The sequence below is a fragment of the Nuphar pumila genome, chromosome 11 (assembly GCF_984573655.1).
Source record: "Nuphar pumila chromosome 11, dmNupPumi1.hap1.1, whole genome shotgun sequence".
In the NCBI taxonomy this organism is placed as follows: Eukaryota; Viridiplantae; Streptophyta; class Magnoliopsida; order Nymphaeales; family Nymphaeaceae; genus Nuphar; species Nuphar pumila.
In genome coordinates, this window is record NC_143259.1 from 94364402 (window position 1) to 94387635 (window position 23234).

The following is a 23234-nucleotide window of genomic DNA, read 5'->3' on the forward strand; positions in this document are numbered from 1 at the left end:
GGTCAATCCAGCCCGTAACAAACTCATTTGTAGGTTATTTTTGAATAAAATTCATAAATTAATTATTATAATAAAATACAGTGAATTAAATGAAAGATTAATGTACCCAGCTAATTAACTTTTTATTTCTCATAACTAATTAAGTAAATATTAATAGTTACCAAGTTATTGTTCAACCAACTACTAAACATTTAGTTAGGTAGCTCAGGCCCATTGTGTCGGCCTGGTAGTCCGTGGGCCAACCCAGATCCGGCTCACATATATAACTGGCCGGGTTTTGGCCCTATAGCTAATAGGTCAGAAGTTAAAACCCTAACTCGAACTGCACCTAGGGGTGGCAATCGGGTCGGGTTGGCCCACTGGGCTGCCCGACCCATTGCATACCCCTCTTTTTTTTTGTGTGTGTGATAGGAAAGCTGGGGTTAGGCAGCATAACCCTAACGGATATCTTTTAATCCCCATGTGGTAGAGGGAACACAGGACCCCACTTACCACATGGGATACCACCCCTAATTGTGTATGCCTACCTACAATCCACCATATCCCTGAAAAATAATTTGGGTCTGTCGCATATCCAACCCATACTCTTCCTAGCTCGGGTTTTACCCAACAAGGCATGATACTGAATTGACCAGAATCCACCAAAAAAACTAAGTTAACAGTGATGGGTCTGGAGTGTCCACATATTATCCGGGCATGTACCTCATTTGACTGATGATGAACTAGACCCACACCTGAGCTGAGCTCCAATTAAGAGCAGCTCGATTCTATTATCAATTCTTCCCATTAATCCGTGTTTCGGTTCTAACCCAGGTCGACTTGAGTCCAACTCTTTGGCAGCCCTCAATGGATCTAAGACTAGGGATGACAGTGGATTGGGTGGGAGACGAGGGACAAGGTCTCCACCTTCACTCTGTCTCAAAATTTTGCCTTTCATCTTTGTCTTCATCCTCGCACGGGTTTTGATTTTAATTAACCTCCACATAGGGATGGCAGTGGGGTGGGGCAGGGGACAAGGTCTCCACCCCCGCCTCCATCCCCGGCGGGGAATGGATTTTATCCTCCATCCCCGCTTTCATCCCCGTTTCATGTCCTCCATCCCTGGTTCAAATGGGGATGAGGCGGGGTGGGGCGGGGAAAAGTGCATGTCCATCCCCGCCTCCACCCCCGGAAGGGGATGGATTTTAACCTTCGTCCCCGCCTCCATCCCTGTTTCATACCCTTCATCCCCGGTCCAAACAGGGCAAGGCGGGGCAGGGCCCAGCTTTCTCCCGGTCCACTGCCATCCATACCTCCACAGTTTCATGGTATTAGCGGTCCAAAGTTTCTCTTGCCAACCAGAGAGAGAGAGAGACGAGAGAAGAGTCTTAGGGGGTGTTTGGGTGCCGGCTGCTACCAAAATAGAATCGAACCCCTCACGGTGGGCCCCGTGGAGACGCACGATGCGTTTTCGCTAAAAACACCCGTGACACACAAACGTGCCCTTAGAGGGAGAGATCTCGCGGTAATCGATTGATGGGGGGTGGTGAGCGAAAAAGGGTCGCCGACAAAGTAATTGTGGAGGTTAATAAAGGTCCATAAATGTTAGGCTGCTCTGCTGAAGCCTCGAACTGGGAGAAGAGAGGAGATCTGGTGTATCATTTTTCTCTCATTCAAATTTCATAGTACTCTCTCTCTCTCTCGTTTGCTCCGCTTCTTTCGCCAACTTAGCGCCATCTTTAGTCCGCCTGTTCGTTTTTGTTACTCACTGTTCATCTGCGTGTGTTTGGTTTTTGGTTTTTTGGGGAAGGGAATTAAGAACTTGAGTTAAATTCTGAGGTTCTCTTCTCCTACTCTCTGCAGATCTGTTGCTTGTCTGTGCTATTTCTGTGGACTCTGGACATTGGAACAACATGGCTAAGTTATCCGTATCTAAGTATGTTCTTTTTCCGTCTTTTTTTGGCTTGTCATGGTTAGACTGGTTTAGTAATAGGAAAGTTTGGAATTGGAACTTTGGGTACCCACAAATGGATTTCGATGATTTCGGTTTATAAATTGATTTTGAATCAGAAGAGAATCTTTGATTTGTTAGTGATCGGCTGTTTATATGCAATTAGAGTTCGGATCTTGGTTAATTTTCATTGTTCTCCCGAGTAGTTTTAGTAATTATGTATTAGTCATAGCCTTCTCTGTTCATTTTTGCTAAGTTTCCAGCGGTTCTTATGATGGACAAGATGATCCTGAAATATATTAGTCTTTTTGTGATTTAATGCATGTGCACTGAGTTATTTGATTTGACGCATTTCTGGGATGTTGAAACATTGCGAAAGAAGTTGCCATGATTTCTGGTTTTGATGCAATTTATTCCACAGAACCAACCACTGATCCATGTTTATTTTGTGTAAAAGTTCTTCCGAGCTGGTTGTGTTCTGAACAGGTGAATGTGATATTCTTCTTCATGACAGATCTATCTCAAATTGCAGCTATTTCTTGCTCTATGAGCTCAATCTTTAATTCATCTGAGCTTGAAATGCCATATTAGAATGTCAGTTTCTCAAAGTTCAACTAGTCCTAGCCTCTGCTTATTACCGTGTGTCAGGCTTATGAAACGAAGAATTCAAGTTCCATTTCATAACCACTATTATTTTTTAAGACAATTAATTTGACCAGCATTAATTCACTGACCTCACTGAATCAGAGTGAACAGCTGACAGACTTCGATGGTTGTGTTCTTGGAAAGTTCCGATTTCTTAGTACGGCTTGACCAGGCTTCTACTGAGCTTCCTGAATCTTCAGTAGATCTGAACATAGAGTTCTTTTTCTTGTTTGGTTTTATGCATCATAATAATATTACATTCTTTTGAAGGTCTTGTGTATCTGACAATTTCACAGATTCAAGTGTACTTTTTATCTTTCTTGCTATGCGTGTGTGACTAATCTAGTTATCATTTTTTTTCGGTAGATAAATTATCACAAACAATTTTTTTTGGAGATTGTTTAATTGAAAATTGACAAGGAGTTGAATCATCATGTTGTGTTTACCGATCTTTTGTTGCACGTCTCTTTTCATTTCCTGATAGTTTGCTTGATGCACAAGCATTGTTTTTTTTTTTTAATTCCAAGGATGTTAGAAAGCATCTTTTCTTTAAGACTTGTGTTCAAGGATGTTGGACCTGTAAGTTTCTAAGAAAACTACTTTTTGTTTTATGCTGGAAAATTATTTTATTTTAGTTTTTCAGTAACTGAATTAAGCTCTCCTCTTTCTCATGGAAAAAATGGCTATATAATTTTATTTCAAGTGAAATCTTAGGGCTTCTTTGTGGAGGTGTCTGGTTAAGTGAAATTGTAGCTAAATAATTGTGAAATCTAGTTTCCTAGCCAGTGCATTTTGTCAATGTCATTCTTGCCATATGTAATTCATATATGTTTGCTCTTTACTTGCATTTTGTCAATGTCGAATAATGCACTGAATCATTTGCTGGGCAGTTATCTGCTAAAATAAATAACAGGCTCATTGTTTTTGTAACTTTAGCAATTAATTTCTGTTCTGAATTGTTCTAACAAAATCAATATTTCCTGTACAGGTACTTTGTAACCGAAAAGGTGAAGGTTGAAGATCTCAAGCCAGGGCATTATCCTGATAGAAAATTCAGAGTTCTCCCAATCACTTTGGTGGTCGTATTACTGTGTGCACTTTCATATTTTCTTGGTGGCATATTTTGCTCTGAGAAACATGGATTGTTTGTAAAGCATGTGGTTGTAGGCTCACAACCTGCTACAAAAGTTGCACTTTCTTCTCCTCAGCTTAAACCTGTTGTTTTTTCTGAGTGTGGCATCGAATATCAGGATTACACCCCGTGCACAGAACCAAAGGTATGAAGCTCTATTGTTTTCTTTGTTTCATTCATTTTTTTAGCTTGTTAAGCATAACTAGCTGAGTAATTAGCAGGGACCCACTTGACTCAGTTGGATTAGGTTGACTTAATTAAGATTAAAATATGTATGTTTTAAGTACCATATTTGTCAACTGCAACCCTGTAGAGTAGATTGAGGTATCTGGCTAGCATAAAGAGGTTTTGGTCAGCTCCTCCCATTGAAAACCTTATCGAAAATGTTTCCTTATTAGAAGTAAGCCAACTAAGCTAAGATCATACTGAGCCTGAGCTGGCTTTGAGCCTATGTGAGTCAAGCCTAAAGAGGTGAAGCTTGCTGTGATTCCACACTAAAGGAAAACTAATGAAATTCTTCTGTCTCATGCTGAAAAAATGTAGACCTTGTAACACCCTTGGTGCACATTTGCAGATGCTCTTGACTGAAAGATGAACTAGGTCTCTTATTATTAATATAACCATCATATTTATGTAGTATATTGTGATAATTGATTATCCTTCTTCTTGTTGCAGAGGTGGAAGAAATACAGTGTCCATCGACTGTCATTTATGGAGCGCCACTGTCCTCCACCATTTGAGAGAAAAGAATGCCTAGTTCCCCCACCAAACGGGTATAAGCCACCCATTAAATGGCCAAAGAGCAAGGATGAATGTTGGTACAGGTATTCTGTTCTGTCTTTTAAATTTTCATTTCTGAGTCTTTTTTCTCAGCATATAGTGGCAATTTGGTGGCTTTGTGCTCCCATGATTCTTCCTTGCCCCTACTTACTTTTACTAACACACAAAGACATATTTGGAATCATCTGAATGAATCACATTCATTTATTGTATTTTATTGTAGAAATGTTCCTTATGACTGGATCAACAGTCAGAAATCAAATCAAAACTGGTTAAGAAAAGAAGGAGAGAAGTTCCTCTTTCCAGGAGGAGGTACCATGTTCCCCAAAGGGGTTGGTGAGTATGTGGATCTTATGCAAGCTTTGATCCCAGGAATGAAGGATAAGAGTATCCGAACAGCTCTTGATACTGGTTGTGGGGTGAGTGTCAATTGTCCCTGTTACTAGAGCTAGGTTTATGCATGAAACACATGTATGATCACATTCATCTACATGAATATTCATTTTCTACATATTCCTATAATTATTTACTTATCATGCTCCTTCCGTTTGTACTTTCATGAATCTTTCCCGGTTCAAAGCAATCACATTTTTCTTTTCAGGTTGCTAGTTGGGGTGGTGATTTACTAGGTCGTGGAATTCTAACTGTATCCCTTGCACCAAGAGATAATCATGAAGCTCAGGTGCAGTTTGCTTTGGAACGCGGTATTCCTGCAATATTGGGAATTTTATCTACTCAGAGACTCCCTTTCCCATCAAACTCATTCGATATGGCTCATTGCTCTAGGTGCCTGATCCCATGGACCGAATTTGGTACATTTTCTATCCCTCCGGCATTGTGTTTTTTAAAGTAATTCAGGTTTCAGATTCAATCTTATTATGAATATGATTATAAAGCCTGATAAAAAGGGTAACCTAGTTGGCAATTGAATGAAATAATTCATATTAGGCAGAGTGTGCTCACTACAGCTTTACCTGGAATCTGGCCACTTCAGCAAGTTTAATTTGAGGCACTGAGACAGTCTTTGTGGTCCAAAAATCACATATTCAATTGAAGCTTCAACTAACATTCTTAGGACTTGGAGGTGGGTGCTTATTGGAGAATGAGTTCTGCAGTTTATATCTGATAAAATTCTGGGAATTATATATATAAATATAAATATATATAAATAAATAATATATATATATATATATGTATATATATATATAATGTGTGTGTGTTTGTCACGAAATAGCATGGAACCCAAGGCATTCCAAATGCCAATCAAAATGTATTTGAATACAAACTTGATACAAGTTGTATAAATAAATGATTTCATTCATGATGAATAATAAAATACATAAAATAAATAAATACATAAGGATGTCACTATAATACACTAAAACACACACAAAAAACTAAAAGCTACCCATCACTCTCTCACTTTACAAGGCACATACCCACTCCTATTTATAGAGAAAAAAGAAAGGAAGAATGGAGGAAGAGTGGAGAGAAAAAATCCTCTCAAGTAAGAGGGAGGAACCTCCCAACGGCTAGAATTCTAGCTGTTGGGAGCAAGTCACCTTGTTTGACTTGGTCCCAACAATATATTATATATATATATATTAATCTTAACACCCTCCTTCAAACTTATAGTGTCTCACTGTAAGTTTGCAAATACAAAGAAAGAACCCATTACATAAAAGTTTGTCATTTGACTTCATTAGGTACTTCCATAATACAAATTTTTGAAGGGGGCTTCTAGATCTTCCTTGACATGCTTGAAAAGTCTCTAGAATCATCAATTATGCCAATACTTTGAGAACCTGTAAACATAGCAAAAGAGCAAACCAACTAGAATATATATATTATGGAGAGAGGATGGCTAAACACAAAAAATACAATATATAGAAAATATTTAATAAGGCAATTTAACATTTTTCAAAATCAAAATCGTTTAAAGTAAGAATTAATTTTAAAAAATCATTAATTTCAAACACGATAGTCATTGAGAGTCATCTCAATAGATAATTTTAAGAAATCATAGTTTTTAATTAATAATTGCATATTATCAAATAGAGAGATGCATACCTAAAATATCTCAAGGATAAGTTCATAAATCATTAATTACTTAGAACATTAATGAAAACATGCATCTATACGAAAAGTTCATTAATGCATATAAGGTATGAAATATGGTTTTTTAAACAATACTATGAATAAATAACTCGCAAAGGAGTATACATTAAGAATCATTTTTACATAGCGAAAGATACAAGAAATTATTTCAATCATTTAATAAAGATTTAAGAAAAGACAAATACACAGATCAATTATTACATTTTAAAAGCAATACACAACTAATGCATATATAAATGAACCATGCAATAGTTTAGAATAAATTAAAAAGTCACATATGGACCAATTTTAAGAAAACCTTTCAAGTGATAATAACTTACAAAAAGTATGAAGAGATTTAAAATCCCACAAATATCAAGAAATCTCACAATAGAGATACAAACCAACTCACAAGGAGAGTCACAAGTAAAATATAAGAAATCTTTCATTAACATATGCTTAGAAAAGCATTAATTAAAATTATGCAAAACACGCAAGACAATCAATCATGAAATAAATTCAAAATATCCTTGATCATGCAATTAAAGCATATTTAATGAAAGATGCATGAAAATATTTCAATAACCATTTTCCATACAAGAGCAAATGAGTTTAGAAAATTTATGAAAAAAATCCCACATAACACAATGAATGATATTTGCAAATCTTAACACTAGTTCGACCACCACACGTAGTCACCTCACTAGACCTCAAAACCTCAAAAATCAAGTGTATCAGCTACTAAAACAAGGGCATAACCACAATGCCACTAAAAGGCTAAAACACACACAGAAAGTGTGAATAACCAACATCTCTTGACCACATAAAATGACACTTAAAACAAGTGTATTAGCGACTAGAACAAGAGTATAATCATAGTGTCACTTATGGGCTAAAAAAACACACAAAAGTGTGAATAAACATCTTTTGTCTACATATAATGACACTCAAAACAAGTGTATCAGTGACTAGAGCAAGAGCATAATCACAATGCCACTAATGAGCTAAACAAACATACAAAAGTATGAATCAACATCTCTTGTCTACATATATTGACAGTCAAAACAAGTGTATCAATGACTAGAACAAGTGCATAATTACAATGCTACTAATGGGCTAAACAAATACACAAAATTGTGAATAAACATCTCTTGTCTACATATAATGACATTTAGATAAAAAGCATAATAGGAGGAAAAACAAGAGGTAAAGAAAGCTTGTAATGAAAACAAACTAATGCCATTAAGAAGAATAAAAATATCAATTTTAACAGTCTTTCTAAAAACCATGGTTTCAAAAATAAACAGCCATTACAGGTAATCATAATTATAAGCATCCATTATAAAAATAGCCAAATAAACAAATGAGTGATATATTACACTCACAAAAATAGATATCAAACAATCGCCAATTAGATCCAAACTACAAACTGACAATCTAACCTAACACAAACTGAGGCGCACATAACTCACTCCAATAAAAACAATCCAAGAAGAAATGATGCATCATATAAACAACAAATACTCACGAAAATCAAAATCTAAATAAGTGAGTTTATATATAAGAACCGATTTAAAAAAATAAAGTTTTCAAATCAAATCAAATAACGGTAGATGAAAATTTTAGAATGAGTATAATGCAATCATGTGCACAACAAGATGTCAATTGATGCAATCATATGCAAACAAGATGTCAATTGATACTTTTTCACAAAACAAGATTACATCAATAACAATGAAGGATGAGCATGGTTAATATAAGCATCCATAATAACAATGGCCAAATAAACAAATGAATGATATATTACACTCACAAAAACAGGTATCAAACAATCGTCAATTAGAGCTAGACTGCAAGCTGACAATCTAACCTAACACAAACTGAGGTGCACATAACTCACCCCAATAAAAGAGGCCAAGAAGAAATAATGCATCATATAAAATCCTGTGATGGACAACCAAATGATATAATAAGGCAACAAATACTCACGGAAATCAAATTCTAAATAAGTGAGTTCATATATAATAACCGATTTAAAAAACTAAAGTTTTCAAATCAAATCAAATAATGGTAGATGAAAATTTTAGAATGAACATAGTGCAATCATGTGCATAATAAGATGTCAATTGATGCAATCATATGCAAACAAGATGTCAATTGATATTTTTTCACAAAACAAGATTACATCAATAACAATGAAGAATGAGCATGGTCAATATAAGCAAGCTATATAGAGAGGTAGCTCAATCTAGATTATAAGTCTACCTATGAAACTAGTAATTTTTAACATTAAATGGGTCAAAACATATATAAATATTTTTCAAAGAGCCATAGAGAAAACCAAGAGCATATACAAGTACAAATAATCATGAATACTTTCAAAGATAGAAAAGATCATGTATATGCAATAACTTTAAAGCCACATATCATATACAAAAGCTTATAATGGATCACATAGGATATACATTAACCATAAAGATACTAACATACCCAAAATATATTTTTGAATTATCTTGCTTACGCAAGAACCAATAAAATAATAACTCATTTTTAAAAGAAAGTATTAATTTCAATTAATTTGAGCACATGTCTAACTTTTCAACAAAATACTTAACAACAAATTTGAAATGGCACATAAAAACATGTATAGATATGTTCACGACACATGAATATATAGATGATATATTGATAGAGCAATCTCATGAGAGCATACAAACCATCCATGGCATGACTAATGAGAGCATGCATATAAGAATTTAAAAATTCTTAAGTAGCACATTGAAGTAAAGTGCTAAGAGAGGGATGTGATATCTCCATGTGCCAAGCAAATGCACCCACACATAAACAAGTAGCCAACAATGGGCAATAATACAACAAACCACAAATAGTGGTATACACACAAAAGTGAGAGAAAAAAATATATTCACTCAAGAATAGCTTCTAAGAAGCTTAACTTATAAAGGGAAAACACCCCTTTATTTATAGACAAAAGGAGGCCATTGGAAGGGCTCCCAAGACGTTGGAACCCTTCCAACGTCTCTTAAGGTGGGCCCTTCCAATAAGAAAAAGAAAAAGAAAAAAAGAAAAAGGAAGAAAAGGAAAAAGTAAAAAAAGGAGAAAATTACATATGTGCATGAATAAGAAAAAAGGCTGTTTTACCCCTAGTGGGTATTACAAAAGAAATATATATATATATATATATATATATATATATATATATATATATATATATATATATATATATATATATATATATATAAGATACATAATTTAACACCCCCCCTATGGTGAGATCACCGAGAGTTTGCTAAGAAGAAAGTAAAATCGAGGCGATGACAGAGCTTTGGTGAAGAAGTCCGCTAGCTGGTACTCGGTAGGTACATATGAAAGTTGAATGGTACCCCGTAGGAACTCATTACGAACATAATGGCAGTCCATCTCTATGTGTTTTGTTCGTTCGTGGAAGGTGTGATTGCTGGCAATGTAGATAACACTCTTGTTGTCGCAACACAACTTCGAAGGAGTGGAGAATGACACTGTAATGAAAAGAGGCGAAGCACCAATAGAGCAAAAGTCACTCTTTAAGAGTGACTATAAGAGCCAAGAACACAAACACCAAATGTGCATACACAAAACCTCACAAATATAGGAAATGACTTAAAGTCATAAGTTGGATTTATTGAAGAAAGAGAGAGAGGGGTGTAAAAACCCATACATTTAAGAGGGGAAGACCTCCTCTATTTATAGAGGAGGGAAGCACTAAAAGGAACCACAAGGGGGGGCTCCCTTGTAGTCGTTGGGAGCCCCAACGGTCAGAAATCTGACCGTTGGAGCCCCAACGACTACAAGTGTGGGGCCCCCTTGTGGTCTTTACAAAAAGGGAAAAATAAAGAAAAAAAAAAGGAAAAAGGGAAAAAAAGAGAAAAAAGAAAAAGGTACATTGTGGTTTTACAAGAATACCCCTATCGGGTATTTATCTAAATGAGAAATAATTTATATATATATATATGTATATATATATACTTATATATACGGATGTATATATATATATATAAGTATATATATATATATATATATATATATATATATATATATATATATATATATATATATATATTTTAACACGCCCCCTCAAACTTTACGGGGAGAAGACCGAAAGTTTGCTAAGGAGGAACATAAATCGTGGAGTTGGAAGCGCTTTGGTGAAGAAGTCAGCCAGCTGATATTCTGAAGTCACATATGGTAATGAGATAGTCCCTCTGAGATATTCGTCTCGAACATAATGGCAATCCATCTCGATATGCTTTGTCCGTTCATGAAAGGTGTGATTGCTGGCAATGTATATCGCACTTTTGTTATCACAACAGAGCTTGGTAGGAGTGGAAATGAGAATGCCCATGTCAGCAAGGAGACTTCTGAGCCATACGATTTCCATAGTTGTCATCGCCATAGCCCGATACTCAGCTTCAGTAGATGATAAAGAGACTTTCTGCTGCTTCTTGCATCTCCACGAGATGAGAGATTCACCTAAAAAAATACAAAGACCCGTAATTGAGATACGATCATTGGGATTGCCTCCCCAGTCAGCATCAGTAAAAGCAGTCAATTCAAGAGATGAGGAAGAGGATAAGAAGAGTCCCTTTGAGATGGTGTTTTTGATATATCGCACAATTCTCATTACGGCTGCCATATGAACCGTGGTAGGTGCGTGCTGGAACTGGCTTGCTGCATGAACCGCATGAGCTATGTCAGGACGGGTGATGGATAGATAGGTGAGGGATCCAATTAATTGACGGTAGGGAGTTGGATCTTCAAGAAGAACACCATCTTCAAGTCTAAGTTTTGCATTGATAACTTCAGGAGTCTCAACTTTCTTTTCATCAGATATTCCTGATTTGGTACAAATTTCAGCAGCTAACTTCATCTGGGATAAGATGTATCCACGTTCGGAATAAGCCACTTCAATACCTAAAAAATATCGCAAATAACCAAGGTCAGACATATCAAAGGTATCTTTTAGCATAGAGCCATAGACTTAACATCATTTACTCCCTTTTTGTCATTCCCAGTGATGATCATATCATCAACATACAGCAGAAGCATAATAATGGAGTCACCTGTTCTTTTCACAAAAAGAGCAGTGTCAGTATAACAAGAAGAAAATCCTAAATTTATTAATACGTTACTAAACCTATCATACCAAGCTTTAGGTGCTTGCTTAAGACCATATAAAGCCTTTTTTAATTTCAAAATTTTTCCATTTAAATCCATACCTGGAGGTGGTTCCATATACACTTCTTCATTTAAATTACCATTCAAAAAGGCATTTTTAACATCAAGTTGAAAAATTTGCCATTTCTTAACTGCGGCTATAGCAATAAGAGCTCGAACACTAGTCATTCGAGCAACGGGGGCAAAGGTTTCATCATAATCTACCCCATACTCTTGGGCATATCCTTTGGCTACCAACCTAGCCTTATACCTTTCCAATGAACCATCACTCTTAGTTTTTACTTTAAAAACCCATCTACATCCAATGGGTTTCTTGCCATTGGGAGGATCAATGATTTCTCAAGTTTGTGCCTTTTTAAGAGCATCAAGTTCAAGTTGCATAGCTTCATTCCAATGAGCATATTGCTTAGCATCATTGTAATGAGATGGTTCATGAAAAGAGTGAAGAGCAAGAAGGCATGCTCGAAAGTTAGGTGAAAAAGAATCATAGGAAACAAATCTATTTGGTATTTTGGAAATCCGATTTGATCTTCTTTGAGAAGTCTCTTCGGTGAACTCATTTTGAGAAAATTTTTCAAGGGCACAAGGAGGATTCCTTTCATTCCTTCTAGAGTAGACTTGAATTTGTCTTGAAACATTTTGATCATCGTTTGGATGTTCAACAAGATCTTCACTAAGAGATTCATTAGAATCAATATGATCCTCTATGATGTTTTCTTTAGGCAATAAGTCAAATAAGAATGAATAATCAATATTTTCATTCGGTTGGTGCGAAAAACCACTTTCCTCTTCAAGGAATGTGACATCTTTAGAGATATAAAGCTTATTTTTAAGTATGTCAAAACATCTATACCCTTTTTGTTTTTCGCCATATCCCAAAAAAATACATTCAATAGCCCTAGGGGAAAGTTTATCATTCTTGTGAGTTAAAACAAAACATTTACATCAAAAAATTCTTAGTCTTTTGTAATCGGGAGACATATTGTAAAGTTTTTCAAATGGAGAAAGATTTTTTAAAGAGGACGAAGGGGTTCTATTGATAAGATATGTAGAGGTTAGAACCGCTTCGGCCCAAAAGGATTTTGGAATGTTTCTTGAGATTAATAACGTTCTTGTAGTCTCTATTATGTGCCTATGCTTTCTTTCCGCAAGTCCATTTTGTTGTGGAGTATTGGGACAAGAACGTTGGTGGAAAATTCCATTTTCTTTTAAATAGTTTTGAAAATCATTAGACATATATTCGCCTCCCGAATCGGATCTAAGAATAGATAGATTTCCCAAAAATTGGTTTTTGACCATTGCATGAAATTCTTTAAAGAAGGAAAAAACTTCGGATTTGCGACTTAGGAAGTAAATCCACGTGAATCGAGTGAAATCATCAATAAATACCACATAATACGAAAAACCTCCTTTAGACAAAATAGGGGAAGGTCCCCACACATCGGAATGAATAAGTTCAAATGGCCGAGTGGTAAAGTAACTTCTTTGTGGAAATGGAATAGTTTTAGATTTCCCAAAAATGCAATCTTTACAAGTCATGTGATTGTCTTTACAAGTATTGTTCAAAAACGGAAAAGAGACATTTTTACAAAATTTGGATGGCCAAGTCTCTCATGCCATATTCCAATACTTTTGTCTTTTACAAGATTGCATGATGCCTTAGATGGGAGAGTCAAAAAATCCATAAAGTAGAGGTCACCCCTTCTATGGCCTTGCCCAATCAGCTTCCCTGACTGGAGATCCTGCACGGTGCAATCCTTAGGTGAGAAAGAGACTTGGCATCCATGATCGGTGATTTGAGATACGGAAAAAAGATTTAAATTTATTTTAGGAACGATTCTAACTTTAGGAACAAAGAAGTTTTTGAAATCAAGAGATCCAATACTTTCAATTTTTAGTGATGTACCATCGGCCGTTGAAACACAAGAAGATATCGGTTCGGAAAAAATATTTGAAAGAGAATTTTTATGAGATGTCATATGAAAAGAAGCACCGGAGTCTAGTATCCACATACCTGGAGGAGATGAAGAGTAGGCAATGGCGGCCCCGGATGTTGAAGGAGAAGTCTTGAGAAGATGTTGAAGAACTTCGGAGATGTGATTTAGAGTTTCTTTGATATCTCCTTCTTTGGTACTTTCTTCTTTCTTTGGAGAAGTTTCCCCAACCACGGCAACTTTTCCCTTGAGTTTTGGACAAGCCGGTCTAATGTGACCCGGTTCATTACAATAATGGCATATTATTCCCCTTCTAGGCCCATTGATATTTTTGTTAAAGTGGGGAGGTCTATATGCTTTGACATTTGATCCGGGCCTATTAATGGCCAAAACTTCATCATTCCTAATGCTCAAGCCAAGTCGAGTTTCTTCTTGACATACCTCGGCAAGAGCATCTTCAATAGGTAGGGCTTTGCTTCTATGGAGAAGAGATGCCCTCACTTGTTCAAATTCCGGGCGAAGTCCATGAAGGAATTGAAAAAAGTGTTCCTTTTCAATTTGTTCCCTTCTTAGTTCAATGTCTTGTGGAGCAACTCATTTGGGCTCAAGAAGGGCAAGCTCATCCCAAAGGGGAGTTAGTGAGCTAAAATAGTCCCGGACACTCATATCCATTTGTTTGGTGGAACGAATTTTTTCTTGGCAAAAGAATTGCCGAGCAAGATCTTTTTGGGTATACATACCCTTAAGAAAAAACCAAGCCTCATTGGCTCTTCTAAACTTGGCAATATTGGCACAATTTTTAAGATCTACGTTGTTCATAAACCATGCCAAGATTTTGGCATGGTTGCTTTCCCAATCCTCGATTTTGGATTGATGTTCATTAATGGCTTTGATGCGCTCATCGCCATCTAAAGCCTTTTCAATTTCATTTTCAATTTTGGTAAGAACAAGAGAGGGTTCGGGAGTAGTTCCCATAACAAAACCCCAAAGTTTCTTACCTCTTAGATGATTTTCCATAGCGGAGGCCCACATGAGATAGTTGGACCCATTTAGCTTGAAAGAGAGCTCCACTTTAGAGTCACGTTCCATCGGCACCAAATATACTTCCTTCAAAAACTTTGGGAGGCACGCTTTCCAAGATGTCAAATGAGAAGCCCAATCACCAACCGTGCTCTGATACCATGTAATGAAAAGAGGCGGAAGCACCAATAGAGCAAAAGTCACTCTTTAAGAGTGACTATAAGAGCCAAGAACACAAACACCAAATGTGCATACACAAAACCTCACAAATATAGGAAATGACTTAAAGTCATAAGTTGGATTTATTGAAGAAAGAGAGAGAGGGGTGTAAAAACCCATACATTTAAGAGGGGAAGACCTCCTCTATTTATAGAGGAGGGAAGCACTAAAAGGAACCACAAGGGGGGGCTCCCTTGTAGTCGTTGGGAGCCCCAACGGTCAGAAATCTGACCGTTGGAGCCCCAACGACTACAAGTGTGGGCCCCCCTTGTGGTCTTTACAAAAAGGGAAAAATAAAGAAAAAAGAAAAAGGAAAAAGGGAAAAAAAGAGAAAAAAGAAAAAAGAAAAAGGTACATTGTGGTTTTACAAGAATACCCCTATCGGGTATTTATCTAAATGAGAAATAATTTATATATATATATATATATATATATGTATATATATATACTTATATATACGGATGTATATATATATAAGTATATATATATATATATATATATATATATATATATATATATATATATATATATTTTAACAGACACACCCATATCTTTAAGCAAGCTTCTTAACCAGATAATTTCGTAGGTGGTTGTAGCGATCGCTCGATATTCAGCCTCAGTAGAAGAAAGAGATACTTTTTGTGGCTTCTTACACCTCCAAGAGATAAGTGACTCTCCAAGAAACACACAATAACCTGTTGTGAAAATACGATCATCGGGGTTACCCCCCAATCAAAGTCAGTATAAGCAAGTATGAAGAGGAGGGTAAGAATAATCTTTTTGTTATGGTGCTCTTTAAGTATTAGATAATCCTCATGACTGCGGCTATGTAAATGGTAGTAGGGGCAGTTTGAAATTGGCTTGCACTATGAACAACATGAGAGATATCGGGCTTGGTGATAGATAAATATGTTAGAGATCAAATTAACTAACGATAAAGAGTGATATATTAAAGGAGTGCTATCATTGGCTCTCATCTTAGCATTGATTATTTCTGGAGTCTCTACTTTCTTGTCATCTGTTAGCCCAGATCGATCAATGATGTCTGATGCAAGCTTCATCTGAGAGAGGACATACCTCCTTGGAGAGTATGCAACTTCAATCCCTAAAAAATACCTTAGAAAACCAAGGTCAAACATATCAAAATTTTCTTTTAGAATATTTTTAATAAGCTCAATACCCTTCTTATCATTACCAGTGATGATCACATCATCCACATATAGTAACAAGATTGTAATATGTTCCCCTGAAGTCTTAACAAACAAAGCAGTATCAGTATAACAAAAAGAAAAACCATTATCGAGAATTACTTTGCTAGATAAATCATACCAAGCTTTTGGTGCTTGTTTAAGACCATAAAGAGCTTTGTTTAATTTGAGAACATTTTTTTTCTAATTTCAAGACCTGACGGAGGATCCATAAAAACCTCTTCACATAGATTTCTGTTTAAGAAGGCATTTTTAACATCAAGTTGAAAGATAAGTCATTGTTTAATAGATGCTAAGGCAATCAAAGTTCGTACGCTAGTCATCCTGGCTATTGGAGCAAAAGTGTCTTCATAATCAATCCCATATTCTTGGGCGTAGCCTTTAGCAACCAACCGAGTTTTATATCTTTCGAGAGTTTCATCACATTTGGTTTTAACTTTATATACCGATCTACACCCAATAGCCTTTTTTCCTAAGGGTTGACTTATAATGCTTCAAGTTTTGGCTTTATTAAGTGCTTCTAACTCAACTTTCATAGCTTCAATTCAATGTGGATGGTCTTTAGCTTCTTTAAAAGTGGAGGGTTCATGATACAAATGTATCATCATGAGACATGTTCTATAGTTAGGAGAAAATGATTCATACGACACAATTTTTTGTGGTGGTCTACTATTACGAGAGGATCTCCTAAGTTGGTTATCTTCAACATGTTCTTCTAGAGAGAAGTCTTGGGAATATCTTTCAAACGCAGTTTGATGTTCATTTTCTAACCGTTGGGCATACACATTAATATCATTAGAATTCTCATTTTGAGAATCATCAATATGTTGTGGCACATTGTCATTGTGATGTAAAGTACCATCACAAAAATTATCATAAATAGTTTCACTTTGGGACTTAGTTCTAGGTGCTAAGTCAAATAAGAATGAGTAATCAATGTCTTCTTTAGATGTTTGAATGTCAAAACTAGGGTTACCGGAAGCGCCTCGCTAAAAGGGGAAGCGCGAAACGTCGCGCTTCCGAAGCGTGGGGGGGAAGCGTCCCCCTTTTTTGGGAAGCGCGCTTCCCATCACGCTTCCCCCTCGCTTCCCCTGTTTTTTTTCAATTTTTTGTATTTTTTATTTTTATTTTTTTCGCTTCCCCTTCGCTTCCGAGACGCTTCCTAGGTCGCTTCCGAGACGCTTCCTAGGTCGCTTTCGAGACACTTCCCGAATCGGTCCTAAGTGGTCCCACGCTTCCCCGTTTCCTAAAATTTTGAAAGTGCCTCGCTTCCCGCTCCCGCTTCCCGTATCGCTTCCCACTCCCGCTTCCTCAACTGGCAACCATGGTCAAAACCATTTTGTTTCTCAAGAAATGTTACATTTCGGGAAATATAAAGTTTATTATTTTGAATGTCTTAGCATCTATAACCTTTTTTATTTTCACCATAGCCAATGAAGACACATTCAAGAGCTTTTGGTGATAATTTGTCTTGTCCTTGAACAAGAATGGAGTATTTACATCCAAAGATCCTTAGTCTATTAAAATCTGGAGTAATTTTAAACAATTTTTCAAAAGGGGAAGCATTTTTTAAAGAAAGGGCATACGGTTTATAAGATATGTTGCGGTGAGAACATCTTCGGCCCAAAAATTTTTGGGAACTTTTTTATAGACAAGAAGAGTTCTTGTAGTCTCAATTAAGTGCCTATGTTTTCTTTCCGCAAGACTATTTTGTTGCGAAGTTTTTGGACAAGATCTTTGGTGCAAAATTTCATTTAGTTTGAGGTAATTTTGAAAATCTTTTGACATGTATTCTCCTCCAGAATCGGATCTAAATATAACTATGTTATTTTGAAATTAGTTTTGAATAAAAGTATGGAATTCTTTAAAATTAGAGAAGACATTGAATTTATTTTTAATAATATACACCCATGTGTATCTAGTAAAGTCATCAATAAAGACAACATAGTAAGAATAACCTCCTTTAGACATAACGGGTGCCGGTCCCCATACATCAGAATGTATAAGTTCGAAAGGTCTTTTTGACACAAAACTACTATGCAAATACGAAAGCGAATGAATTATTTCAAGTATATAATCATTGCAAGTAAATGTATTTGTATTACAAAATTTTTCCAAAAAAGAAAATAGATACAACTTGGAGATACTAGGATGTCCAAGCCTCTTGTGCCAAGTCTCAATATATTTAGATTGAACATGATTACAAAAAGATTTGGATGTCAATAACAAAAAATCCATATAGTATAAGTTGTAATGAAGTGCCAAACGAGAGAGGCGAAATCTCCAAGAGTAAGCACGGAAGCACGCACATACACAAGAGGCTACTAATGGGCAAAATAAACCACAAAAAGTGGTCAAACACACAAAGAGGTAAAAAAATATATTTCACTCATAAAATGCTTCATAAGAAGCTTAAAGAATACATGGGGCCATGCCCCTTATTTATACACAGCAAGGGACCCAAGGAGGGGCTCCCATAGAGTTGTTGGAGCCCCTCCAACGATCATATTTATGACCGTTGGAGGGGTCCAACGACTCTATGTGGACCCCTCTCAAACAATAAAAAAAAAAAACTAAAAAGTAAAAAAAAAGGAAAAAGAATAAAAGGAAAAAGTAAAAGGAAGCATATCTACGATATGCGTGTACAAGTGAAATGACAGAATTACCCCTATCGGGTATTACAAAATAAATATATATATCTATATATGTAGATAGACACATAGACATATATGATAATATATATGTGTATGTGTCATAATCTATATATATAGATATATATACATCATATTTTAACACCCCCCCCTCAAACACACGGTGAAATCACCGAGAGTTTGCTAAGGAGGAAGTAGAAGCGAGGCGATGGCAAAGCTTTGGTGAAGAAGTCCGCCAACTGATATTCGGTAGGAACATATGGGAGTTGAATGGTGCCCCGTAAGAACTCATCACGAACATAATGACAGTCCATCTCAATGTGCTTTCTTCGTTCATGAAAGGTGTGATTGCTAGCAATATAGATAGAGCTCTTGTTGTCGCAATACAACTTTGAAGGAGTTGAGAATGAGACACCCATATCTTTAAGCAAGCTTCTTAACCATACAATCTCAGTTGTGGTGGTGGCCATCACACGATATTCTGCTTCGGTAGACGAGAGAGAGACTTTATGCTGCTTCTTACACCTCCATGAGATAAGTGATTCACCAAGAAACACACAATAACCTGTGGTAGAAATACGATCATCGGGGTTACCCCCCAATCGGAGTCAATATACGCAAGTAAAGTAAGAGGTGAAGAAGAGGATAAGAATACTCCCTTAGTTATGGAATTTTTCAAGTATCTGATAATCCTTATTACTGCTGCCATGTGAATAGTAGAAGGAGCAGTCTGAAATTGGCTTGCACTATGAACTGCATGTGAAATGTCGGGCCTGGTGATAGATAAATATGTTAGAGATCCAATCAATTGACGGTAAAGCGTGGGGTCTGCTAAAGGAGTGTCATCACTGACTCTTATCTTGGCATTGATCACTTCTGGAGTCTCCACCCTTTTGTCATCTGTCAGCCCAGACCTAGCAATAATGTCAGAGGCAAGCTTAATCTGAGATAGGACATACCCCTTGGGGGAGTATGCAACTTCAATTCCTAAGAAATACCTTAGAAAACTCAGGTCAGACATATCAAAATTTTTCTTAAGAATATTTGTAATAAGGTCAATACCTTTCTTATCATTACATGTGATAATCATGTCATCAACATATATCAACAAAATTGTTATGTATTCATTAGAAGATTTAACAAACAAAGCAGTATCTGTGTAACATGAGGAAAAGCCATTATCAAGAACTACTTTGCTAAAAAGATCATACCTAGCTTTTGGTGCTTGTTTAAGACCATAGAGAGCTTTGTTCAACTTTAGAATATTTCCTTTCTCAATTTCAAGACCTGGCGGAGGGTCCATAAGAACTTCTTCACACAGAGTTCCATTTAGGAACGCATTTTTAACATCAAGTTGATATATCGGTCATTGCTTAATGGAGGCTAAAGCTATTAAGGTTCGTACACTAGTCATTCTGGCTACAAGAGCAAAGGTTTCTTCATAATCAATCCCATATTCTTGGGTGTAGCCTTTTGCAACCAACCGAGCTTTGTATCTTTTTAGAGACCCATCACATTTGGTTTTGACTTTATATACCCATCTACACCCAATTGCCTTTTTTCCTAATGATTGAGGAATAATGCTCCAGGTTTGGGCTTTGTTAAGAGCCTCTAATTCGATTTTCATAGCTTCAATCCAATGTGGATGATCTTTAGCTTCCTTGAATGAGGTAGGCTCATGATACAAATGTATTAACATGAGACAAGTCCTGTAATTCGGAGAAAAGGATTCATAAGACACAAATTTTTGTAGTGGCCTACTAGAACGAGAAGATCTCCTAGGTGGATTGTTGTCAATAGATTCTTCTAAAGAGAAGTCTTGAGAGTATCTGTCAATAGCAGATTGATGTTCATTTCCTAACCGCCGGGTATATACATTTATATCATTAAGGTTTTCATTTTGGGAAACATTATCATGTTCTGGTATATCATTATAATGTAAGATGCCATCACAAGTAGTATCACAAATAATTGCCTCAGGGGACTCAATTCTAGGGGCTAAGTCAAATAGAAAAGAATAATTGATGTCTTCCCTAGATGTGTGGATATCAAAACCATTTTGTTCTTCAATAAAATTTACATTTCTCAACACATACAGTTTATTGTTTCGAACATCATAGCATCTATAGCCTTTTTTATTCTCACCATAGCCAATGAACACACATTCAAGAGCTTTAGGTGACAACTTATCTTGTCTTTGACTAAGTACAAAGCATTTTCATCCAAAGATTATTATTCTATTAAAATCTGGAGTAATTTTAAATAATTTTTCAAAAGGTGAAACATTTTTTAAAGAAGAAGAAGGCATACGATTTATAAGATATGTTGCGGTAAGAAGAGCTTTGGCCCAAAAGTTTTTAGGAACATTTTTAGACACAAGAAGAGTTCTTGTGGTTTCGATTAAATATTTCTTTTTCGCAAGACCATTTTGTTGTGGAGTTTTAGGACAAAATCGTTGGTGCAAAATTCCATTTGTTTTAAAATAATTTTGAAAATCTTTAGACATGTATTAACCTCCTGAGTCAGATCTAAATATGGCTATATTGTTTTGAAATTGATTTTGAATAAGAACGTGAAATTCTTTAAAATTAGTGAAGACATCGGATTTATTCTTAATAATGTAAACCCATGTGTATCTAGTAAACCCATGTGTATCTAGTAAAGTCATCAATAAAAGAAATATAGTAAGAATAGCCCCCTTTGGACATAACGGGTGCCGGTCCCTATACATCGGAATGCACAAGTTCAAAAGGCCTTTTTGACACGAAATTACTATGTGAATATGGAAGAGAGTGAATTTTCCCAAGAATACAATCATTGCATGTAAATGTATTTGTATTATAAAATTTTTCAAAAAACGGAAAGAGGTACAACTTGGAAATACTAGAGTGTCCAAGTCTCTTATGCCAAGTCTCAATATCTTTAGATTGAACATGATTACAAAATGATTTGGATGGCAAAGACAAAAAATCCATATAATAAAGGTCCCCTTTTCTATGGCCTTGCCCAATCCGCTTCCCGGACCAGAGATCCTGCACATAACAATGGGTTGGTGAAAAAGAGACATTACACTCAAAATCGGTAATTTGAGAAACGAAAAAAAAAATTAGATTAAGTTTTGGAATAATTCGGATTTTGGGAACAAAAAATTCTTTGTTTTGGTCATAAGTTTTCTTAAGATTTCCAATGCCTTCAACATTCAAGGATGTTCCATCGGCGGTGGATACATATGATTTGAATTTATTGAGACTTGGTTTTGACAAAAGTGATGCATTTGGAGTCATATGGAAAGAGGCACCCGAGTCAAGAATCCAATAAGTCATACCTGGAAAGGAGGAGATGGCGGCACCAGAAGTAGAAGGTGAAGAGGATGATGTAGAGGAGTTTATCTTTATAAATTGTTGAAGAGTTTCGGTTAGATGAGCGATAGACTCCTTTATGTCACCATCCTTCTTTGAATCTTCATTGATGATTGGAGGAGTTTCACCCACGGAAGCCACCTTCTTTTTGAATTTAGGGCAATCCGGACGAATATGGCCTGGTTCATTACAATTATGACAAATGATTTTTCTTCCTCCACCGCTATTATTCTTCCAAAAATGTGGTGGTTTATATGATCTTACATTGTTGCTGGGTCTAGACATGTCAACATCTCTTTTCAAGGCCAAACGAGTTTCTTCTTGACATAAGTCGGCCAAAATGTCACTTAGGGGAGTAGAGGCCCTATGAAGAAGGGATCCTCTAAGTTGCTCAAATTCGGGACGAAGCCCATGAATAAATTGAAAGAACCTCTTTTTTTCCATTTGCTCTTGTCTCATGGCAATAGCACTTCCTTCCCATTGTGGTTCGAGAAGAATAAGCTCATCCCATAAAGATGATAGAGCACTATAGTAGTCCCTAATATTCATATCGCCTTGCTTGGTAGCTCTTACTTTTTCTTGTAGAAAAAAATGCCTAGCAAGGTCTCTTTGGGTGTACATGCCTTTCATAAAAAACCAAGCTTCATTAGCCTTATTGAATTTTGCAAGATTTGCACAAATCTTCAATTCGACATTATTCATGAACCATGCTAGGATTTTAGCATGCTCACTTTCCCAATCTTCCATTTTAGAAGAATAATCAAGAATAGCCTTTTTATTTTTCTTCTTCGTTCAATGCTTTTTCCTCATCTCCTTCAAACTTAGTTAACTTCAATTGTGGTTCCGGAATGGTTCCACATACGTAACCCCAAAGTTTTTTACCTTTGAGATTATTTTCCATAGCGGCCGCCCACATGCGGTAATTGGTCCCATCCAATTTGAATGAGAGATCGATTTTTGCATCTTTGTTGGCCATTTATAGAAAAAGAATTTTGAAGACAAGAGAGAGGAGAGATATTACTTGTCA

General features: G+C 36.1%; 1 protein-coding gene across 2 annotated transcripts in view; it reads left to right on the plus strand.

Annotated features, from left to right (window-relative positions):
* The first annotated feature begins 1030 nt into the window (after positions 1-1030).
* LOC149822522 (putative methyltransferase PMT21) overlaps positions 1031-23234 on the plus strand; it is a 34275-nt gene continuing 12071 nt past the window's right edge. The window contains exons 1-6 of one of the 2 annotated variants that reach the window (XM_089981608.1): positions 1031-1664; positions 1843-1915; positions 3564-3852; positions 4383-4531; positions 4711-4906; positions 5089-5299. In XM_089981608.1, coding sequence (XP_089837734.1) covers positions 1893-1915; positions 3564-3852; positions 4383-4531; positions 4711-4906; positions 5089-5299 — 868 coding nt within the window. In that variant the 5' untranslated portion in view covers positions 1031-1664; positions 1843-1892. Of the gene's footprint in view, positions 1730-1842; positions 1916-3563; positions 3853-4382; positions 4532-4710; positions 4907-5088; positions 5300-23234 lie in introns of both variants that reach the window. The other variant, XM_089981607.1, reaches the window with a different exon arrangement.